General features: G+C 53.2%; 1 protein-coding gene and 1 long non-coding RNA gene across 7 annotated transcripts in view; both read left to right on the top strand.

The window, feature by feature from the left end:
- The first annotated feature begins 1449 nt into the window (after nucleotides 1–1449).
- Nucleotides 1450–5826, top strand: LOC114910755 (uncharacterized). Its single transcript, XR_003797772.1, has 2 exons — nucleotides 1450–2200; nucleotides 5577–5826. It is a non-coding gene; the product is annotated as an uncharacterized LOC114910755 (long non-coding RNA).
- A 3169-nt stretch (nucleotides 5827–8995) lies between these two features.
- vav2 (vav 2 guanine nucleotide exchange factor) overlaps nucleotides 8996–18017 on the top strand; it is a 127872-nt gene continuing 118850 nt past the window's right edge. For 4 of the 6 annotated variants that reach the window (XM_029253196.1, XM_029253194.1, XM_029253193.1 and 1 more), the window contains exon 1: nucleotides 9472–9675. In XM_029253196.1, coding sequence (XP_029109029.1) covers nucleotides 9472–9675 — 204 coding nt within the window. Of the gene's footprint in view, nucleotides 9676–18017 lie in introns of all 6 variants that reach the window. The other 2 variants (XM_029253192.1, XM_029253190.1) reach the window with 1 other exon arrangement.

The raw sequence follows: 18017 nt of genomic DNA, 5'->3' as shown, positions 1-18017 counted from the left end.
GAATTTGACACACATCCACACTGTAATGTACAGTGGAGGAGCGGGTGGGGTTGACACTGTTCATAGAGCCAAAAGTTGTGTAACTGCTTCATCATGTAAACATTGAGATATGATAATTACACAGAATAATAATAGCGCTTATAGTAATAACCATGTTTATGATTACATTTTACACTGGCTCCTGTTACAAACTGTCAAGTTTTAAAATATACAAACATTGCCCAGTTTTATTTTTATCGCATTTCTAACACTTAATTGCTTAATTTTCTGTTTATATCAGCATAGGCATGACGTGTTTTTCTCCACCAAGCCAAGATGTGGCACTAAAACACCCAAAGAGATGAGAAGGGTGGGGCCAACTTAATTCAACTTATTTTCAGTGTTTCCAGCTCACATCTGCTGTTTGTGTGTGTGTTGCTCATCAGTAAGAGGATGAACATTTTGCAGCATACAGTTCAGTCATTTTGACTTTTAATGTAGCTTCAAGTTAATAAATCTAAATGTTGGAGTATTTTAACTTTACTGTAGGTATATGTGAGGTTTCTTACAAAATCTGACCTCTAAAGGAATTGAAGGAATTCTCTATCAAGCTTTTATCGATGGTAACAGTAGTAAAAGTGTCTGGAGACACTGGACAAAATGAATTATGAGTAGACTGAACTCCCGCTTGTTTGTAAAGTGAGGAGCCAGTGCAATTACTCAAGAATAAACAAATGGTGGCAAAAAAAAAAAAGGTAGGGAGAGGGGGAGCAGTGGAAGTTTACTATGTGATGTTAATGAGGGAGACGGAGAACGTGTGTGAAGTGCGAAGGAGCGAGAGGCTGAGAAGGTACCTTTGGGTGTCATGAGTTTCACGAAAGGGTTGATGTCGCTCACCAGATAGATTAGGCGGTGTGCTGTTCTCGTGGAAATATTTTATGAACATGCTTTTATTTTTTGCAGCTCTTCACGGGTCTCCGACGTAACGCTGCGATCGTGTTTGATGCGACGGCGCCGAACGGTGTCGGAGCTGATGTCGAACCCATCCGTGTGTCTCTACGTTAAAAAGTGGACCTAAAATCATAGCCCAGCGCTTACATTACAGTACACATTTTTAAAATTGTCAGTGGCATAAAAAAGTTCTGTACTCTGTTGGGTTTAATTTAAATTAGCTGTTTTATCAGTTTTATTGGCCATTTATTAGAATACCTGGGGTTGTTCAGTCTTTGATTTAAGCAGTGCTGTATTCAGTTGCCCTAATTTTGATCTTGATTTTCGCATTTATTATAACTCCACATTTCCCTGCCGTGTGTAATAATACAAGTGGTGACAAGGGTGAACAAGTCAAACTTTTTTCTTTGTGTCTATATATTTTCTGTTTGCCTGTTTGTTTAAAAAAAAAAAAAAACCTTTATGTGAATTTAAAGCCAATCAGAATACCTTTTTTTTTTTTTTTTTTTTTTTTTTTTTTTTTTTTTTAAGCCTTTTTCGTTCCTGTTTGTTAAATTGTGATCATGTGTCAGGTTTTATATTGCAGGCCAAAAAAAAAAACTGAAACTTTAAGTAGCCTTGTATTGTGTATGACTGAGTGTCTTGGCTGCGTTTCACACTTGAGTGGTTTATTGACACTCATCCCGTGTGTATTCCGCCACGTTACTTTGACAGGGAACGACGCTGCGGTACCTCCAGTTTTATCCTGCTACAGTTATTTTGTCATTATGAAAGTGAGCCGGTTTCACAGCATTTTTAACAAGGCTGTAAATGCTTTTTTTTCCCCCTCCTGAATGTATTTGATCTCGGATCAAAATGTCAGAATCATTAGCTGGGTGTCAAACCTCGTTATGACTAACATGTTGTTGTTTTCATTTCATGCCTGGGTTCATCCTGTTTGACCCATGCAATTAAACGGCACCGAGTTTTAAATACGGAAAAGGGCAAAAAAAAAAAAAGACGCATGGTAAACGTTGCAGTGGTAAACACATTACCTGACGGCACTGAATTCTACGATCCCGCGGAGGAAATATCCCAGCGTTTCTGGACTTTCGGCGATTTTCTCGGATGCAAATAACAAAAGCCCTGTCCAGATGATGTCATTACAGTCGAAAGACTGAAAAATAGATATGGATATATATATATATATATATAGATAGATAGATAAATACGTGCACATATATCGACACCTTCTGGTTCATTTTTAGGCCCGGTTCGGAATTCTATAATAGTTGCTTTTCATCCATCCATCCATCCATCTTCCTCCGCTTTTATCCGGGGCCGGGTCGCGGGGGCAGCAGTCCGAGCAGAGTACTCCAGACCTCCCTCTCCCCGCACACCTCCTCCAGTTCCTCTGGGGGAACCCCAAGGCGTTCCCAGGCCAGCCGGGAGACATAGTCTCTCCAACGTGTCCTGGGTCTGCCCCGAGGCCTCCTCCCAGTGGGACAAGCCCGGAGCACCTCCCCAGGGAGGCGTCCAGGAGGCATCCGGAACAGATGCCCGAGCCACCTCAACTGGCTCCTCTCGATGCGGAGGAGCAGCGGCTCTACTCCGAGCTCCTCCCGGGTGACTGAGCTCCTCACCCTATCCATAAGGGTGCGCCCAGCCACTCTGCGGAGGAAACTCATTTCTGCCGCTTGTATCCGCGATCTCATTCTTTCGGTCATGATCCAGAGTTCGTGACCATAGGTGAGGGTAGGAACGTAGATCGACCGGTAAATTGAGAGCTTCGCCTTACGACTCAGCTCCCTCTTCACCACAACAGACCGGTACAATGACCGCATTACTGCGGACGCCGCACCGATCCGTCTGTCGACCTGCCGCTCCATTTTTCCCTCACTCGTGAACAAGACCCCAAGATACTTAAACTCCTCCACTTGAGGGAGCAACTCCCCCCTAACCCGGAGGGAGCAATCCACCTTTTTCCGACTGAGAACCATGGCCTCGGATTTGGAGGTGCTGATTCTCATCCCCGTCGCTTCGCACTCGGCTGCAAACCTCCCCAGTGCACGCTGCAAGTCTTGACTTGATGAAGCCAACAGGACCACATCGTCCGCAAAAAGCAGAGACGAGATCTCGCGGCCACCAAAACAGACACCCTCCGTTCCCTGACTGCGCCTAGAAATTCTGTCCATAAAAATAATGAACAGAATCGGTGACAAAGGGCAGCCCTGGCGGAGTCCAACATGCACCGGGAACAGGTCTGACTTACTGCCGGCAATGCGAACCAAGCTCCTGCTCCTGTCATACAGGGAACGAACAGCCCGTAGCAACGAGCCCCGAACCCCATAATCCCGAAGCACCCCCCACAGGATGCCACGAGGGACACGGTCGAATGCCTTCTCCAGGTCCACAAAACACATATGGACTGGTTGGGCAAACTCCCATGAACCCTCCAACACCCTAGTGAGGGTATAGAGCTGGTCCAGTGTTCCACGGCCAGGGCGAAAACCGCATTGCTCCTCCTGAATCCGAGGTTCGACTATCGGTCGGATTCTCCTCTCCAGTACCCTGGCATAGACTTTCCCAGGGAGGCTAAGGAGTGTGATCCCCCTGTAGTTGGAACACAATCTCCGGTCCCCCTTCTTAAAAAGAGGGACCACCACCCCGGTCTGCCAGTCCAGAGGCACCGTTCCCGAACTCCACGCGATGCTGCAGAGGCGTGTCAGCCAAGACAGCCCCACAACATCCAGAGACTTGAGAAACTCGGGGCGGATCTCATCCACCCCCGGAGCCTTGCCACCGAGGAGTTTTTTGACTACCTCAGCAACTTCAGCCAGGGTAATGGACGAGTCCCCCCTCCGAGTCCCCAGCCTCAGCTTCCTCTACGGAAGGCGTGTCGGAGGGATTGAGGAGATCCTCAAAGTACTCCTTCCACCGCCCGAGAACATCCTCAGCTGAGGTCAGCAGCGCACCACTTCCACTGTAAACAGTGTTCGTGGAACACCGCTTCCCCCCTCTGAGTCGCCGGACGGTTTGCCAGAATCTCTTTGAGGCCGACCGAAAGTCTTCCTCCATGGCCTCACCGAACTCCTCCCAAGCCCGAGTTTTTGCCGCGGCGACTGCCAGAGCCGCGCTCCGTTTGGCCCGTCGGTACCTGTCAGCTGCTTCAGGAGTCCCATGAGCCAGCCAGGCCCGATAGAACTCCTTCTTCAGCTTGACGGCATCCCTTACTTCCGGTGTCCACCACCGTGTTCGGGGATTGCCGCCGCGACAGGCACCGGAGACCTTATGGCCGCAGCTCCGAACCGCCGCACCGACAATGGAGGAGCGGAACATAGTCCATTCGGACTCAATGTCCCCCACCTCCCTCGGGACCTGGTTGAAGCTCTGTCGGAGGTGGGAGTTGAAGACCTCTCTGACAGGGGCCTCCGCCAAACGTTCCCAACAGACCCTCACTATGCGTTTGGGCCTGCCAGGTCTGTCCAGCTTTTTCCCCCGCCATCGAATCCAACTCACCACCAGGTGGTGATCAGTTGACAGCTCAGCCCCTCTCTTCACCCGAGTGTCCAAGACATATGGCCGAAGGTCAGAAGAAACGACTACAAAGTCGATCATCGACCTCCGACCTAGGGTGTCCTGGTGCCAAGTGCACTGGTGGACACCCTTATGCATGAACATGGTGTTCGTTATGGATAAACCGCGACTAGCACAGAAATCCAATAACAACTCACCGCTCGGGTTCAGATCAGGGAGGCCGTTCCTCCCAATCACGCCCCTCCAGGTATCACTGTCGCCGCCCACGTGGGCGTTAAAGTCCCCAGTAGAACGACAGAGTCCCCAGTGGGAGCGCTTTCCAGCACGCCCCCCAGGGACTCTAAAAAGGCCGGGTACTCTACACTGCCGCTAGGCGCATAAGCACAAACGACAGTGAGAGACCGTTCCCTGACCCGAAGGCGTAGGGAGATGACCCTCTCATTCACCGGGGTAGACTCCAACACATGGCGGCTGAACTGGGGGGCTATTAATAAGCCCACACCAGCCCGCCGCCTCTCACCTTGGGCAACGCCAGAATAGTGGAGAGTCCACCCTCGATCGAGTAGAGTGGTTCCAGAACCCAAGCTGTGAGTGGAAGTGAGCCCGACTATATCTAGACGGTATCTCTCAACTTCCCGCACCAGCTCAGGCTCCTTCCCCGCCAGTGAGGTGACATTCCAAGTCCCAAAAACCAGAGTTGGCGCCCGAGGTTTGGGTCGGCCGGGCACTCGGCCCCGACCACCGCCCAAATCACAACGCACCGGCCCCTTATGGTTTCTCCGGCAGGTGGTGAGCCCACCGAAGAGCGGCTCCACGTTGTGGCTTCGGGCTGAGCCCGGCCAGGCCCCGTGGGCATAGACCTGGCCACCAGGCGCTCGCATGCGAGCCCCCCCCCCAGGCCTGGCTCCAGGGTGGGGCCCCGGTGACCCCATACCGGGCGGGGTAAACGGACGCCTTGATTTTTTTGTCATAAGGGGTTTTTTGAACCGCGCTTTGTCTCGTCTGTCATCCAGGACCTGTCTGCCATGGGAGACCCTACCAGGGGCATGTAGCCCCAGACAACATAGCTCCTGGACTCATTCAGGCACTCAAACCCCTCCACCACGATAAGGTGGCGGTTCACGGAGGAGGTTGCTTTTATATTGGGGAAAAGAACAGGTTTACTTTTTATGTATGATGTGCATGCAGCTTTATTGTAACTTTCTTACACCTTTTCTGAGCTCTTTATAGCATCTTTTTCCTGTACATGTCTGTCACTGGATCAATCAAAGGTGTCAGTGTAAGTAGTTTTAGGCTTGTATTTTGCAGTATGGATATAACGGAAATGAATAGCTTGGGGGCAGAGTTAATATTCAATGTAACCTCTGACCCTGGGGGCTCTGGCTCGACACACTTGTTTTGTTTATGTAAATAAATAACAGACATTGTGTGTATCTTTCACGTTGGCCTGAGGGGCTTGTTCTTTTCGAATGTTTCGCTCGTGTCCCGTTTCTTCCTCTTAGTCCTCTGATAGATGCAGCTTTGCCTGCGAAAACACTTCCCGAGAAATGCCTGTCCGTTATCGAGAGCTTCTCATCCCGTGAAGGAAACTATTGGGAATCGGTACCAAGTACCAAGATGAGTAAATGCAGTGGCACTGTAATATACACACACACGACTGACCCAGCTCTCCAAAACAGTCCTAATGATAGATGAGCTGATTGATAGGTGGCACGGCGGCACAGCGAGTAGCGCTGCTGTCTCAGAGCACCTGGGTGGTGCGAGAGGATATGGGTTTAACCCCCGCTCCGTCTGCGTGGAGGTTGCATGTTCTCCCCGTGTCTGTGTGGGTTTCCTCCGGGTGCTCCGGTTTCCTCCCACAGTCCAAAGACATGCTGTTCAGGTTCTCCCATAGTGTGTGAGTGACACAGAGAGAGTGTGTTCTACTGATGTATGGATGAGTGACCCCTTGTAGGTAGTGTATCTAGCAGCGTAAGTTACCTTGGTGAATACGGTGTGTGGGCTCATAACACTGCATAGAGTTCACTGGAAGTTGCTTTGGAGAAAAGTATCTGATAAATATACACATTCTCTGAAACTACTTGTCCCAAGGGGGGTTGCAGTGAAGCGGAGTCTAACCCGGCAACACAGGGCGCAAGACTGGAGGGGGAGGGGACACACCCAGGAAGGGACACCAGTCCATCATAAGGCACCCCAAGCGGCACTCGAACCCCAGACCCACTGGAGAGCGGGACCCGGCCAAACCTGCTACTCCACTGTACCTCCCCCCCATCTGATAAATAACTATAAATGACAGTAAGGATTCAGTGACCCTCCCCCCGTTAAGTGAAAGACTGTTTACGCAGGTGCCTGAGATGACCAGCACCAGCTTGGAAGCCCCAGAACATGTTTCCGTGCTTTCGGGGCAGTGTGAAATCACAACATGGTGTGAAAGCTGCATTACGTGTGAGTGGAATTGTGTTTCAGTCACACAACACTAGGTGGCAGGATAGCCTGGGTTATAATATAGGCCTGAACACCGGCCTGTACAAAGAATAATGTGCGCAGGTATGTCCTGTGTTCCGCATTGTTTTACTACCGCTGGTTATCGAGGGGTGTATTAATGGTACAGGAGGTATGAGGAGAACCTCGAAGAGGCCCTGGAGAAGATGGCTAATGGGGTCAGTCTGAAAAATACTACTACTGCAGAGGAATGAAGTCACATGGCAGCTGTTTAAACTGTCATGCATTCATAAGATATGGGGGGGGACTTATTCTCAACTTAATTTGCATTGAGGATTCAGAGGAGCGGTGAAGAGGTTCAGGCAGTTTTGTACTGGTGCTTGCTGTGGCCGAGAAGCTCGCGTGAAGACACAAAGGGTCGAAGCGTAGAGGTTTAAATCATAATGCCATCGCAACTGCGCCTTGGCACGTTGGCCCCGGCACGGAAGCCTGAAATAGTCTTATTTCTAAATTTCATCCATCGCGCTTCCTGGTCAGCGCATGTTCTGAGGAGCAGCGCTGAATGACAGTGCCTTCATTCCCGGCACTGCCCCTTGTTTTGGAAAATGGGGTTTTGCTGGGCACCAAATGACCGGGTTTTGCGTTTCAGCCCGTCGTGTTCTCAAGCCAGGTTCCTGGGTGCGGCCCTGGGCCGCTCTGTATGAGCCGATTCTCTCCCTGCGGCTCAGTTTGAACCCTCGGCACGGACGGAGCTTCTCGGGGTGGGGGATGATGGATGGTCCGAGCCATCAAAATAATAACGTGTCATAGCGGCCTCCAAAGATCATCCTTCTGCTGGAGCGTCCTGCCGTGTCAGGGTGAGCAGCCGCACCAGCTCCACTAGTGGACTGCTGTGATTTGTGGGCTGGACATGGATTCTTTCACTTGTGCTTCTCTGGAATCCTACTCAAAGTACTTCTGTGGTCAAGGCAACCTTTGGATCCGACTATATTAATAAATCCACTCAGTGTTACACTGGTATTTTAATTAACGCCACCAAAACAATCCTTTGCATTTCATTCCCGAAACACAAACAGTACCCACAGTTCAGTAAAAAAAAAAAAAAAAAGAAAAAAAAAGAACTTAATACTTGCAAATATAGTTCCGTTTTTATGATTACTACGGCCCGGGGTGGAATCCTGGTATTGTCATTAATTGATTGATTCATTCATTCATTCATTCATTCATTTACTGTTTGTTTATTCCGAAACGGTGTGTATAAAGTTAAACCTCTTTAAGATTAAAGTCCTCCTTTTCAAATGAATTATTTCTTTCCTACACTCTGTCGATGCCACACCGATCTGTAACACACCGCTCTGCTCGTAAAACGTGTCCCCGGCTCCGCTCAACTTTCTTCTCGGGCGTGAACTCGCCCCGCCCCGCTCTCCAGGCCACGCCCCCGCACCGCACCGCCCATCCGGGCCCCGCCCCCAGGCCCCGCCCCCGGCGCCGCTGCGAACGCGCGCCAGAGCGGCCGCTCGGCTTTCCCCCAAGCCAGCGGAGGAGGTTGCGAGTGGAGTTCGGAGAACGTGCAAAATAATAATTTACTGTAATAAATCTCCAGTTCCGGCGAGCAAAGCAGAAGGAGAGAGAGAAGGAGAGCGAGAGAGCGCCCGCGCGCGACTGATATTGGAGAAACCCGGAGGAGGAGGAGCTCAGTGAGATGTTCCGAAGTGGAGAAGACAACGTGGGACGAGAACATTGACCCGAGAGGCGCGTCTCCATCCAGGACCGTGTCTAGTGTAGGACGAGATGTTCGTGAAGAAGCGGCTCGACTTCACCAGTAGGTCCAGGAGCGGCTCTCCATCAGTGGGGCAGCGCACGTTAGAGCTGTGATCATCTGTGTGACACCGAGGAGAAGCAGTCAGTCGATACCAGAACAGGAACTTCTCGAGGAAACGGAGCGCTTGAGTTGTGCTGAGCGCTCCAGGGCCGGTCGGGAAGCACCAGCAGCAGCGCGTTTCTTCTACTTCTTCTTCTGCGTCTAAGGAGAGCGCCTTCGGAAGCCCTAAATCTCTGCGTGGATGCCGAAGTTCTCTCGCTCTGCACAAAGGAAGGGAAGGGAAGGGAAGGGAAGGGATCTTCGGTAAGAAAACGCTGCTTTAATAGAGAAAATATATCTGTGCCTTCCCTCCCGAGAGTTTAAACCGCTTTTGTGGTTCAAAAAAAGGCATGAGCATGTAATTTTGGTTGAACATCTCGCCAAAGGATGAAGAAAAGAAAGTCCTCCGTTTTTGTGGAAATCAGTGAATGAACTGACATCCATAATAAGAGAGAAAATTGTTTTTGAGGCTTTTATTTAAAAAAAATAAATAAAAAATTGTCAGAAAGCTGTTGTGGTTTTGCAAAGTCAAAGAAAGCCTACCAAACCTAGGCAGGCAGGCAGAAGGAGGGTGAAGTGGAAGAAGACTGGACAGTGGTGTGATCTGGTCCATCAGAAGAAGGAGTGATCTGCCGGGTGCATTTTGAGAAGCGTCGCAGGTTCTGCCTCTTGGCCCAAGAGGACAGGAGCGGGCACCACCCCGGCCCATCGCCGCCTCCGCCATGGAGGAGTGGAGACAGTGTGGACGATGGCTCATAGACTGCAAGGTGCTTCCTCCCAACCACCGGGTCGTGTGGCCGTCCGCAGCCGTGTTCGACCTGGCCCAGGCTCTCCGGGATGGAGTGCTCCTCTGTCAGATGCTGCACAACCTCTCACCGGGGTCTGTGGACCTCAAGGAGATCAACTTCAGACCACAGATGTCACAGGTAAATTATTTTATTTTTCCCCCCAGGGGAATCTTATTTTGAGGTTATTCCGACTCTTTTCTCGGTCAGACCGCAAGAGTTCAAATGCAACTTCGGGGGAGGCTTAATATTAAGTGGCTCCTCGTTGAGTTCCTGCCCCAGCCAGCAGGGGCGCTGTAGAGCATTTGAATGACGGTGCTCAGCCTTTCGACATAACTTAAGGGCAGTAGGAGCTACACCGCGTCTGCTCATCAGCCCTCCCCTTTCAGACTGACAAACGCATCCTCTTTATTCAACAAACGGGTTCTTGCACGCCAGGGACGTACGCGCTTTCTTCAGCTTCGGGGAAACGGCGCGTGGGCTCCGCCGCTGCGTGCTCGCGTGTGGCCTGCAGTTTCTCGGGCCGGTTCGCTCGTTCTTCCCCGGAGGCCGAGTGTCAAAGTCCAAAGCATCCCGAGTGACCCGAGATTTATTGCTTCCCGACAGTTGTACGTTAATGTATGCAAATGAGGCGCTGAAATCTGCATTTCCTCATATGGACGCGGCAGAGAGAGGGATGTGCGCTTCGACAAGTGTGTATCCTGGGGGTGTGGCTCCCAAAGGCCACGTGGGGTACATGATATTAATATGAATGAGAATTTTCCAGTGTTGCTGGAGTGATTGTTCTCCCTCGTATGAGTTGGAGTCGTCAAAAAGACATCGAGCAGATGATGATGATGATGATGATCTTATCGCTCCAGCTGGAGGAGTCGACGCCAGGGGCTCCTGCTTGTGCAACAGTTGGCCGACGTGGAGTTTGATACTTGCAGCCAGGCGTGATTCACAGAAGAAGCACGAGGCATGAGCTCTTCTGGGTGGGGGTCAGGTCAGGTCGGTGGGTCATCGTTGTTCCAGCGAGCCTTTGGCTTCGGTGTGTCCCTCCCGGCCTGATGAGCCTCAACCCGTTTTCCAGAAACATCAAACATGCAAGTCATGTTTGCTAGAGTGGGGTTGGGGTTTGGGGGGGGGGGGTTGTGCGATTCGGACCGCATGGCTTTGTGTCAACACACACACACAGGGAGGATGATCCAGCAGAGAGCTCGCTGGAATGTGGTGCGTCGCCAGAGCGTTTGCTACAGAATCCGAGAGCCACGAGGAATTCGGCCAGCGATGCAACTTAATCGAGAAATTGGGTCTGCGGAGTGCGTGTGCGTGCGTGCGTGCGTGCGTGCGTGCGCGCATGTGAGCGAGCGAGCGAGAGAGAGAGAGACCCCGTCACTGTTAGGATGGCTCCGATTTCCCCGTTTAAGACGGACGTGTTGGCGCCTGCCTTCGCTTGCCTGCTGCGCACAGCTGGAGGGCTTTGCGCCGCAAACGCTGCCCCTCGCAGGTTAGCGTGGGGGCGAATCCCAGCGCTCTGCGAGCGCGTCGCTGTTGTCTTTCGGCTAAAGCCGAGAGGTTAAAGGTCACCACGTGAGCGGTAATGCGACCTCCCGCTTCCATGGTCTTGCTTCCGTGTGTATGGGTCCTTGCTCTGCCGGGGGGGGGGCCGTGGAGCCACTTGATGGGGGAGGGGACAAAATTCCGGCCTACGCTGGACACCTTGGTACAAGGACAGGGATAGGTGACGCCTTGGACCTGCTCACCACCCGCAGGCGCCGCGTCTGGTGCGAGGGCCGTCCGTCTTGGAGGCGTAGAACCCTGAACCACGAGCAGACGAAGGATCGGACACCGCTGGCATTTAAAGGGGGAGTCCATCGTTCAGAAGCGGTCGTTGACCCCGTGCCGCGTTTCCCGGCTCCGCTCGAGCAGCTTTCGATCCGAGTTGCGGCTCTGTCAATGGGCCGCTCGTCGCTCAGGGGAGAGCCGGAAGGTTCCGTCCGACGGCGGCGTGCGTTTCGGCGCCGTGCCCTCAGGCTCCGAGAGCCCAGCTGATATATTTAATATAAACGCAAGTGCGAGGGAGGAAGCGATACCGACCGGCCCCAGCACAGCTTGTTGGTTCAAGTCCCAGGAGGGGCCCTGCTGTTGTGCCCATGGGTGGGCTCTAACTGTACATGTAGGTGAGGTGTGTGTGTGTGTGTGTGTGTGTGTTTGTGTGTGGCACTGTGAGCTGCTGACGTCCTTCTGGCAGGAAAGCGACGTGTGGCGACGCTTCAATAATGAGGAGTGCGGGGACGAGACGCCGTGGGCCAAGGACAGCTGTCAGGAGGCGCTGTGCTCAGAGCGCTGGTGTGATGCTCCACTCTGCCGCGATGAAACCGCAACATGGACAGCGGAAGAGATGCCCTCTGTTTCTGCAAGTGGGGGTGGGGTGGGGTGAGGGGTCTCTGCAGCCTTTTAAAAATGCGAACCACAGCTTATTGTTCTCCTCTGCAGAACCGGACCGCTTGTACTAGTCCTCCCCTCACAGCTGGACGCCCTTCCGCTCGACCGCAACTCGACCGCAAACGCTGGGCTTGACAATCCTGGGATGTGAGTGAAAAGTCTGACTCCGCCTGGGCGGCACCTGTACGGAAAAGCTGGGCAGAAGAGTGAAAACGGAGTAATTCACCAGCGTCCGTGGCGGCGGCTGGTAGTCAGGTGGTCAGAGCCGAAGCTCTGAGGTTCAGAGGTTGTGGGTTCAAATCCCACCTCCCGCTGTAGTACCCTGGAGTAAAGTACTTAGCGTGAATTACTCCGGTGACGATTACAATGTACAATCATTGTAAGTAGCTTAACGTAGTAATCTGCTTGGGAAGAGTAAATGGTAAGTAGGTAGATGTGTCCTATTAGTGAGAGCTGCTCCAGAAGAGCTCATCACACCAGTTAACCCAGCGCTGAGAGCGAATGACCTAACATCTGGCACGGGGGTCTAAGAGAAACGAAATTCCGTTCCCCTGTATGTGTAGCTCGCCTGTAGTTGGCAGGAGGCGTACTCAAATTTTTGACCGGTACCATGTTCCGGTGGCTTTGTTCGCAATTGGCTTCTCTCCACCTGGTCTCCTCACCTCTGGCTGGGGGGGGGTTGCATTCCTGTGTGATTCCAGGTGTGCATGTTTCTAATACCTGTGTGTGTGTGTGTGTGTGTCTGAGAGACCATACCACTGTCTACCCCCGAGGCGCCCCTTTCTTCCTTTCCCTCTCCTCCTCCTGTGCTCTTCCCCCTCGTCCTGGGGACCGACACCGGCGGCGCCGTTTCGCGTTGCTGCCGGCACTTCCTTCCTACAGTTCCGAAAAGCGCTTCTGAGCGGAACAAAGTACAAATTCGGTGTTTTCAAAATTGTTCCTCTTGTCGGGGTTCCTGAAGCGGTCCGTGTGTCGAGGGGCCGTGCGTTGTCGTGGGCGGGGCCGTGCGCTGTCGTGGGCGGGGCCTTTCTTGAACCCAGTGTGCGCCTTTCTTTTCAGAAGGTGGCTGTTGTGTGGTGTACATTTGATAAGTTTCCGTGTCACAGGAGCAAAGGGCAGAATGCGGAGGAACGAAAATCCCAGCGGCCGAATGCAAACGGACCCCTTCACGGGGGGCCCAAGGTCAGCCGAGCGGGAGGAAGCGACTTGAAATTCAGATGCGCTCCTCTTCCGGGGAGAGTGCGTGTGCGCGCGCCGTATGGTCGAGGGGAACGTTCCGCGAAGCCGGGCGAAGGACGCCTGTTCCGAGGAGATGCAGGAGCTGCGCCTGTCTGGTTCGGCGAGAAACGAGCCTTTGTGCCGAGGGCGAGGCAAAAAGGGGAAGCCGGGCGCGAGAGCGGCTCCGCCCACGGGCCGGGTTCTCCGACGGTTCCTCCCGGGTCTCTGCGGTCCTGGTGCGATGGGCGTCTCTTGGCACCTTCCTCCGACCGGCTGGTTCTGGAAGCCGTGGGGCCGCAGCGGGACCGGTCCTCCCGCGCTTTTCAGCTTTTGTTCGGGCTGTGAGTGAGAGAGCGGCGCCGTTTCACAGCTCGTTCACACATCACGCTCCTTAGCTGCTCACACACTTTGCTGCGCGCCGCTTCCACATGGTCCGCTGTCTTTTTTTTCTTTTTTCTTTTTTTAACTGCTAACGTCATCGCGGGATCCCGGCCCTGGTTTTCTTTTTCCTCGGATGTGAGATTGGAGGAGATCTTCGTTCCGGCTCAGTATCCGTGGAGTTTCCACTCGTTTCCTCTAGGTGCTCTGGTTTCCTCCCGCAGTCCAAATACATGAATCCCAGGTGAAGTGGGGATTCTAAATTACCCTCAGTGTGTGTGCGTGTGTGTGTGTCACAGAATGTGTGAGACTGCCTAGCGATGGACTGGTATTTTGTGTTCTCTGCTTCACACCCTATGCCTCCGCAATAGGGTCTGGACCACCACAAATCGCCATTGGCAGGCTATTGATGACGGATGGATGGATGGATGGATCAGTGAACCCTGAAAGGCTCCTCCTGCACAAAGGCAATATTATAAAGCAGTCGTACGCACTAAAGGAATATTGACCGGCTTTGGCGAAATCACTGGGGTAGGATATAAAAGATCTGCGTTCTCGGTTTTAATAAAGAAAAGGATGTTCTGTGCGCCATGAGATTCCGAGTGAATTTTTAGATGAATTTCATTTGGGATAAAATGGGGAAAAGGACAAGGAAAGCGTGACCCGTCCTGCAGGTCGGTAAGCGATGCTGATATGAGACGATTGAGTTTGGGTTATCGGGGGGGGGGGTGTTAAACGGTACCTCCTGGTGAGAAATTTAATCTGGGTGTTTAGACTGTGTGTGGCTGGCTGACCCCCTGGGGTCAGATGACGGCAACGGGTTTGACTAAGCCCATTACTAACACTCCCCGAGTCGCACGGCTCAGCTGCCGAGATGAGAAACAAAGCGAACCCCATTAAAGCGAACGGGGGGGAATAAACGCGTTTTATGTCCCGCATAATTTAGCTGTACGAAATAATTATGTGCAATTTATTTTCACGTCATATAATTCTGTCTCATAAACTGGAACGACGCGCTTTCTCCGCGTTCTAGCGAGAGCGCGCGTTCCCATCAGGCGACGCGAACTCTGGCCCCGAAATCGTCACGCGAGGAGACGCGTTCGGCAGCGGAACAAACGCGAGCCGTTTCCAGAAAGATATCGTCGGATTGGGCGCTTTGGCGGCGAGCGGATCCGGGTCACGCCCGCCCAACGATGCGAGTAGTCGGTACGCGCCGAGTGGGTTTCGGATCATCGCTGCAGATAAACTAGAATGTTGGCTCTCTACCTCTTTATCTACCTTTTAAAGTGACAGCCTTTCCAGTGTAACTTGCAGTGATTTACCTAGCTATGCAGCTGCGGTATTTTGCTCTAGGCTACTACAGCAGGAGGTGTGATTCTTACACACACGTTGACTGAAACCGCTTGTCCCAAGAGGGGTCACGGCGAACCGGAGCCGAACCCGGCAGCACAGGGCGCGAGGCCGGAGGGGGAGGGGACGCACCCAGGACGGGACGCCAGTCCATCGCAAGGCACCCCAAGCGGGACTCGAACCCCGGACCCACCGGAGAGCAGGACAGGCCAAACCTGCTGTGCCACCGCACCCCTGGAGGTGTGATTCAAGCCCGTTAATTGCAAGGCAGTCACTCTAACCACCGCGCCCCCTGCTGGACGAAAGACCCGTGCAGCAGTGTTCGGCCACAGATGGTGGGACTCCTTCAGGCGTTTAGCTCCCATTTGTGAGGATTTTACCCTTGCAGCTGTCTGTCATTGTCTGACTCGGCACTGAATAAATGGCGTGTGTGTGTGAGCGCACTGCAGAAGCAGCCCGATAAGAATTTTTTTCATGTTCTGCAACGTCAGCAGTCCGTGTGCATTCGGAGCAGGTGACTCAGCAGCCCCTGTGTGTGTGTGTGTGTGTGTGTGTGTGTGTGTGTGTGTGTGTGTGTGTGTGTGTGTCCTGTGCACAGAGAGCCCATGTGACGGAGTTGACAGGACAACCCCCTAGCTGCTCAGGCGGACACGCACGTCGATGAGTCTACGCGCTCGTTCCTCTCCTCCCCCCTCTCCGCACGGGTGCGAGCTTCTTTCCTCCCTCTCGCCATCCTCACCCTCTCGTGGCCCAACCAGGCTTGGCCGCATCCCGCGGCGCCACGGGATTCGTGACTCCGCGCTCTCGGGAGGTGTCATCGCTTCAACCGTAAGCGCCTGCCGTTCGAGCGCTAATTAATAAAACCGGAGCCACGCGTGTGGTGAACGTGCGGCTTCTAAAGAGCGCCCATCTGCGGTCCCTCGTCCGGCGCTTTCTAACGGTTCGCCGAGCGCCAGCGGAAGTGGAGCGCGGCGGAACGAGCAGATGGTCGGCGCTCCCCGTCGGTCCCGTGCCCCCCCTCCGCTTCTCCATATCTCGTAACCCTGTTTTGGAAACGTGCTGGAAATCGATACCCGGCTCCCTTGCCGACATCCAGCTGACCAAACACACACACACACACACACACACTTGTGGTGCAGTGTATCGCTGTCGTTCAGACCGTGGCTCTTCTGGAAGACCGATTGCGTGAGCTTCCTGCAGCTGAAGCGCCGATAAAGATCTCGAGAGCTCGGTGAGGAGCTCCGCCGGCACACTGCTGCCTAAATGCCCCGCTAGGCGCCGAGCTCAAGTGCGCCGCATCCCTCCTGGAGAGATAAGCTATTTCTGGTATCTCCGCAACCTTGGGAGGGAAATGGTCCGCGACACGAGGAGTTTTCTAATGAATACCGGAGCGAACCGGTGGCGACGCGCGCGTCATCTTCGGTGTCGCCGAACACCTCTGTATTTGCACATTCTCCGAAAAATAACTATCCACGAGACTTCCCTCCTAGAACGCGATCTTCCGCTAGTCAGTGATTCGGTAAATATGTATTTTACTCCGTTTTCTTTGACCACTGACCTCTGTTCCCCGTCGTCTCTGCTACATTTACGTTAAATGATAAAGACTGGAAATGGAGAAGCGCGGCATAGTGGCGCAGCGGGTGCCTCGCGCCTCGTAGGCTGCGGGTTCAATTTGATCCGGTCTCTGTGGAGTTTGCATATCATCCCTGTGTTGCGAAGGGTTTCAGCTGGGTACTCTGGTTTCCTCCCACATTACGAACACGTTACAGATGGCCCGGTGGCTATAAACTGCCCGCAGCGTGTGGGGATTGCTCTCTGACGGACTGTCCTCCCGTCCAGGGTGTACCCTGCGTCACACCCTGTACTTCTGGGATGGGCTCCTGACCACCTCAACCCAGGATTGAACAAATGATCGCCGATAACGATGAACGAATGACTTCGTTAACGGAAATAGTGGGCTGCGGTGGCGGAGCACGGAGGGACGCGTACGGCCGTAACGATCCCAGCCCACGGGCGACCCCAGGCCGGGTGGAGATGCCACAGGTGAGAGCGCGGAGCGGGTGGGTCTTTCAGAGCCCGGCCCAGGGCAGTACGTTTGTTACTTGCACTCCCTCCAGGAGGTTCTGTTTCATTTTGGTCCGATCAGACCAGGCTCTCCAACAGCAGCCCGTGGCGTTTAAAGAACTCTCCGTGTCGGTGTCCTCATCCATTGTTGGGTGCAAACGTTGCTGGATGCAAGTCGTCATGCCTGGATCAGTACTACGGTATGGAAACTGTGCCGTTACGGAGGGTCACCCTCCTTCCGCAAAAGTCGGGGAAGGCCGGCAGAGCGGATCTGGCTGCGCTGGTTACTGCGAGGCCTGCGCGCGCTGGAGAAGAAAACGGCAGGACAAGAAAAGAGGGATGGGCGGCGACGCTGCTGACCTTCGTGGCTCTAACTCGGCGTCTCATCGGCTGCAAACTCTCGTCTCGCGCTTTACCAGGCAACGTTGCGGACGATCTTCTCCTCTTACGCTTTATCATCACCGGTCACCATGACTTCTTTTAATCTCGGGCAGAGCGCAGAATGAGCAATTACACCCTTTACTGTGGTAATTAAAGATGTGCCATCAGTCATCCCTGCAATAAATGGGTCCCCCGGAAGCCAAGGTTTGGGATTAATCGATGGAGCGCCGCTCTTTGTTGGAGAGCTTTTGGACAAAGACTCGGCCGCGCGGCGGCCCGGCCCATTTCTTACCGTGACAGAACGCATCCGGGCGGCTCTGTCGCACGTTCCATCACCTGAAGAAACCATTTGCCGCAAAGCGCAACGGACGAGAAGCCGCAAAACGAGTCAGATCGAAAGTGATTTGTTGCGGTTTTTCGCTTTTTCTCGTTCCCCCTGCAATTTATTTTATTTATTTATTTAATGTTGTGTAAATGACACATTTTAGGCTGAGTCGCTGGTGCGTGATGGGAGCGTTTGGGGAGGGAGAACCGGAGCTGAAATACTTGATGGGATGGCACGTCGACGCCCGCAAAGCAGAGAAGCGCGTGCGGCTGATGGACGGCAGCTTCCGGAAAGTTCCCGTGTGAAATCTGGCGCTGCTCTCGGCGATCCGAGGCAGCGA

The sequence above is a fragment of the Scleropages formosus genome, chromosome 6, assembly GCF_900964775.1.
Source record: "Scleropages formosus chromosome 6, fSclFor1.1, whole genome shotgun sequence".
Taxonomy (NCBI): Eukaryota; Metazoa; Chordata; class Actinopteri; order Osteoglossiformes; family Osteoglossidae; genus Scleropages; species Scleropages formosus.
This window is presented reverse-complemented; position numbering and strand designations above follow the sequence as displayed.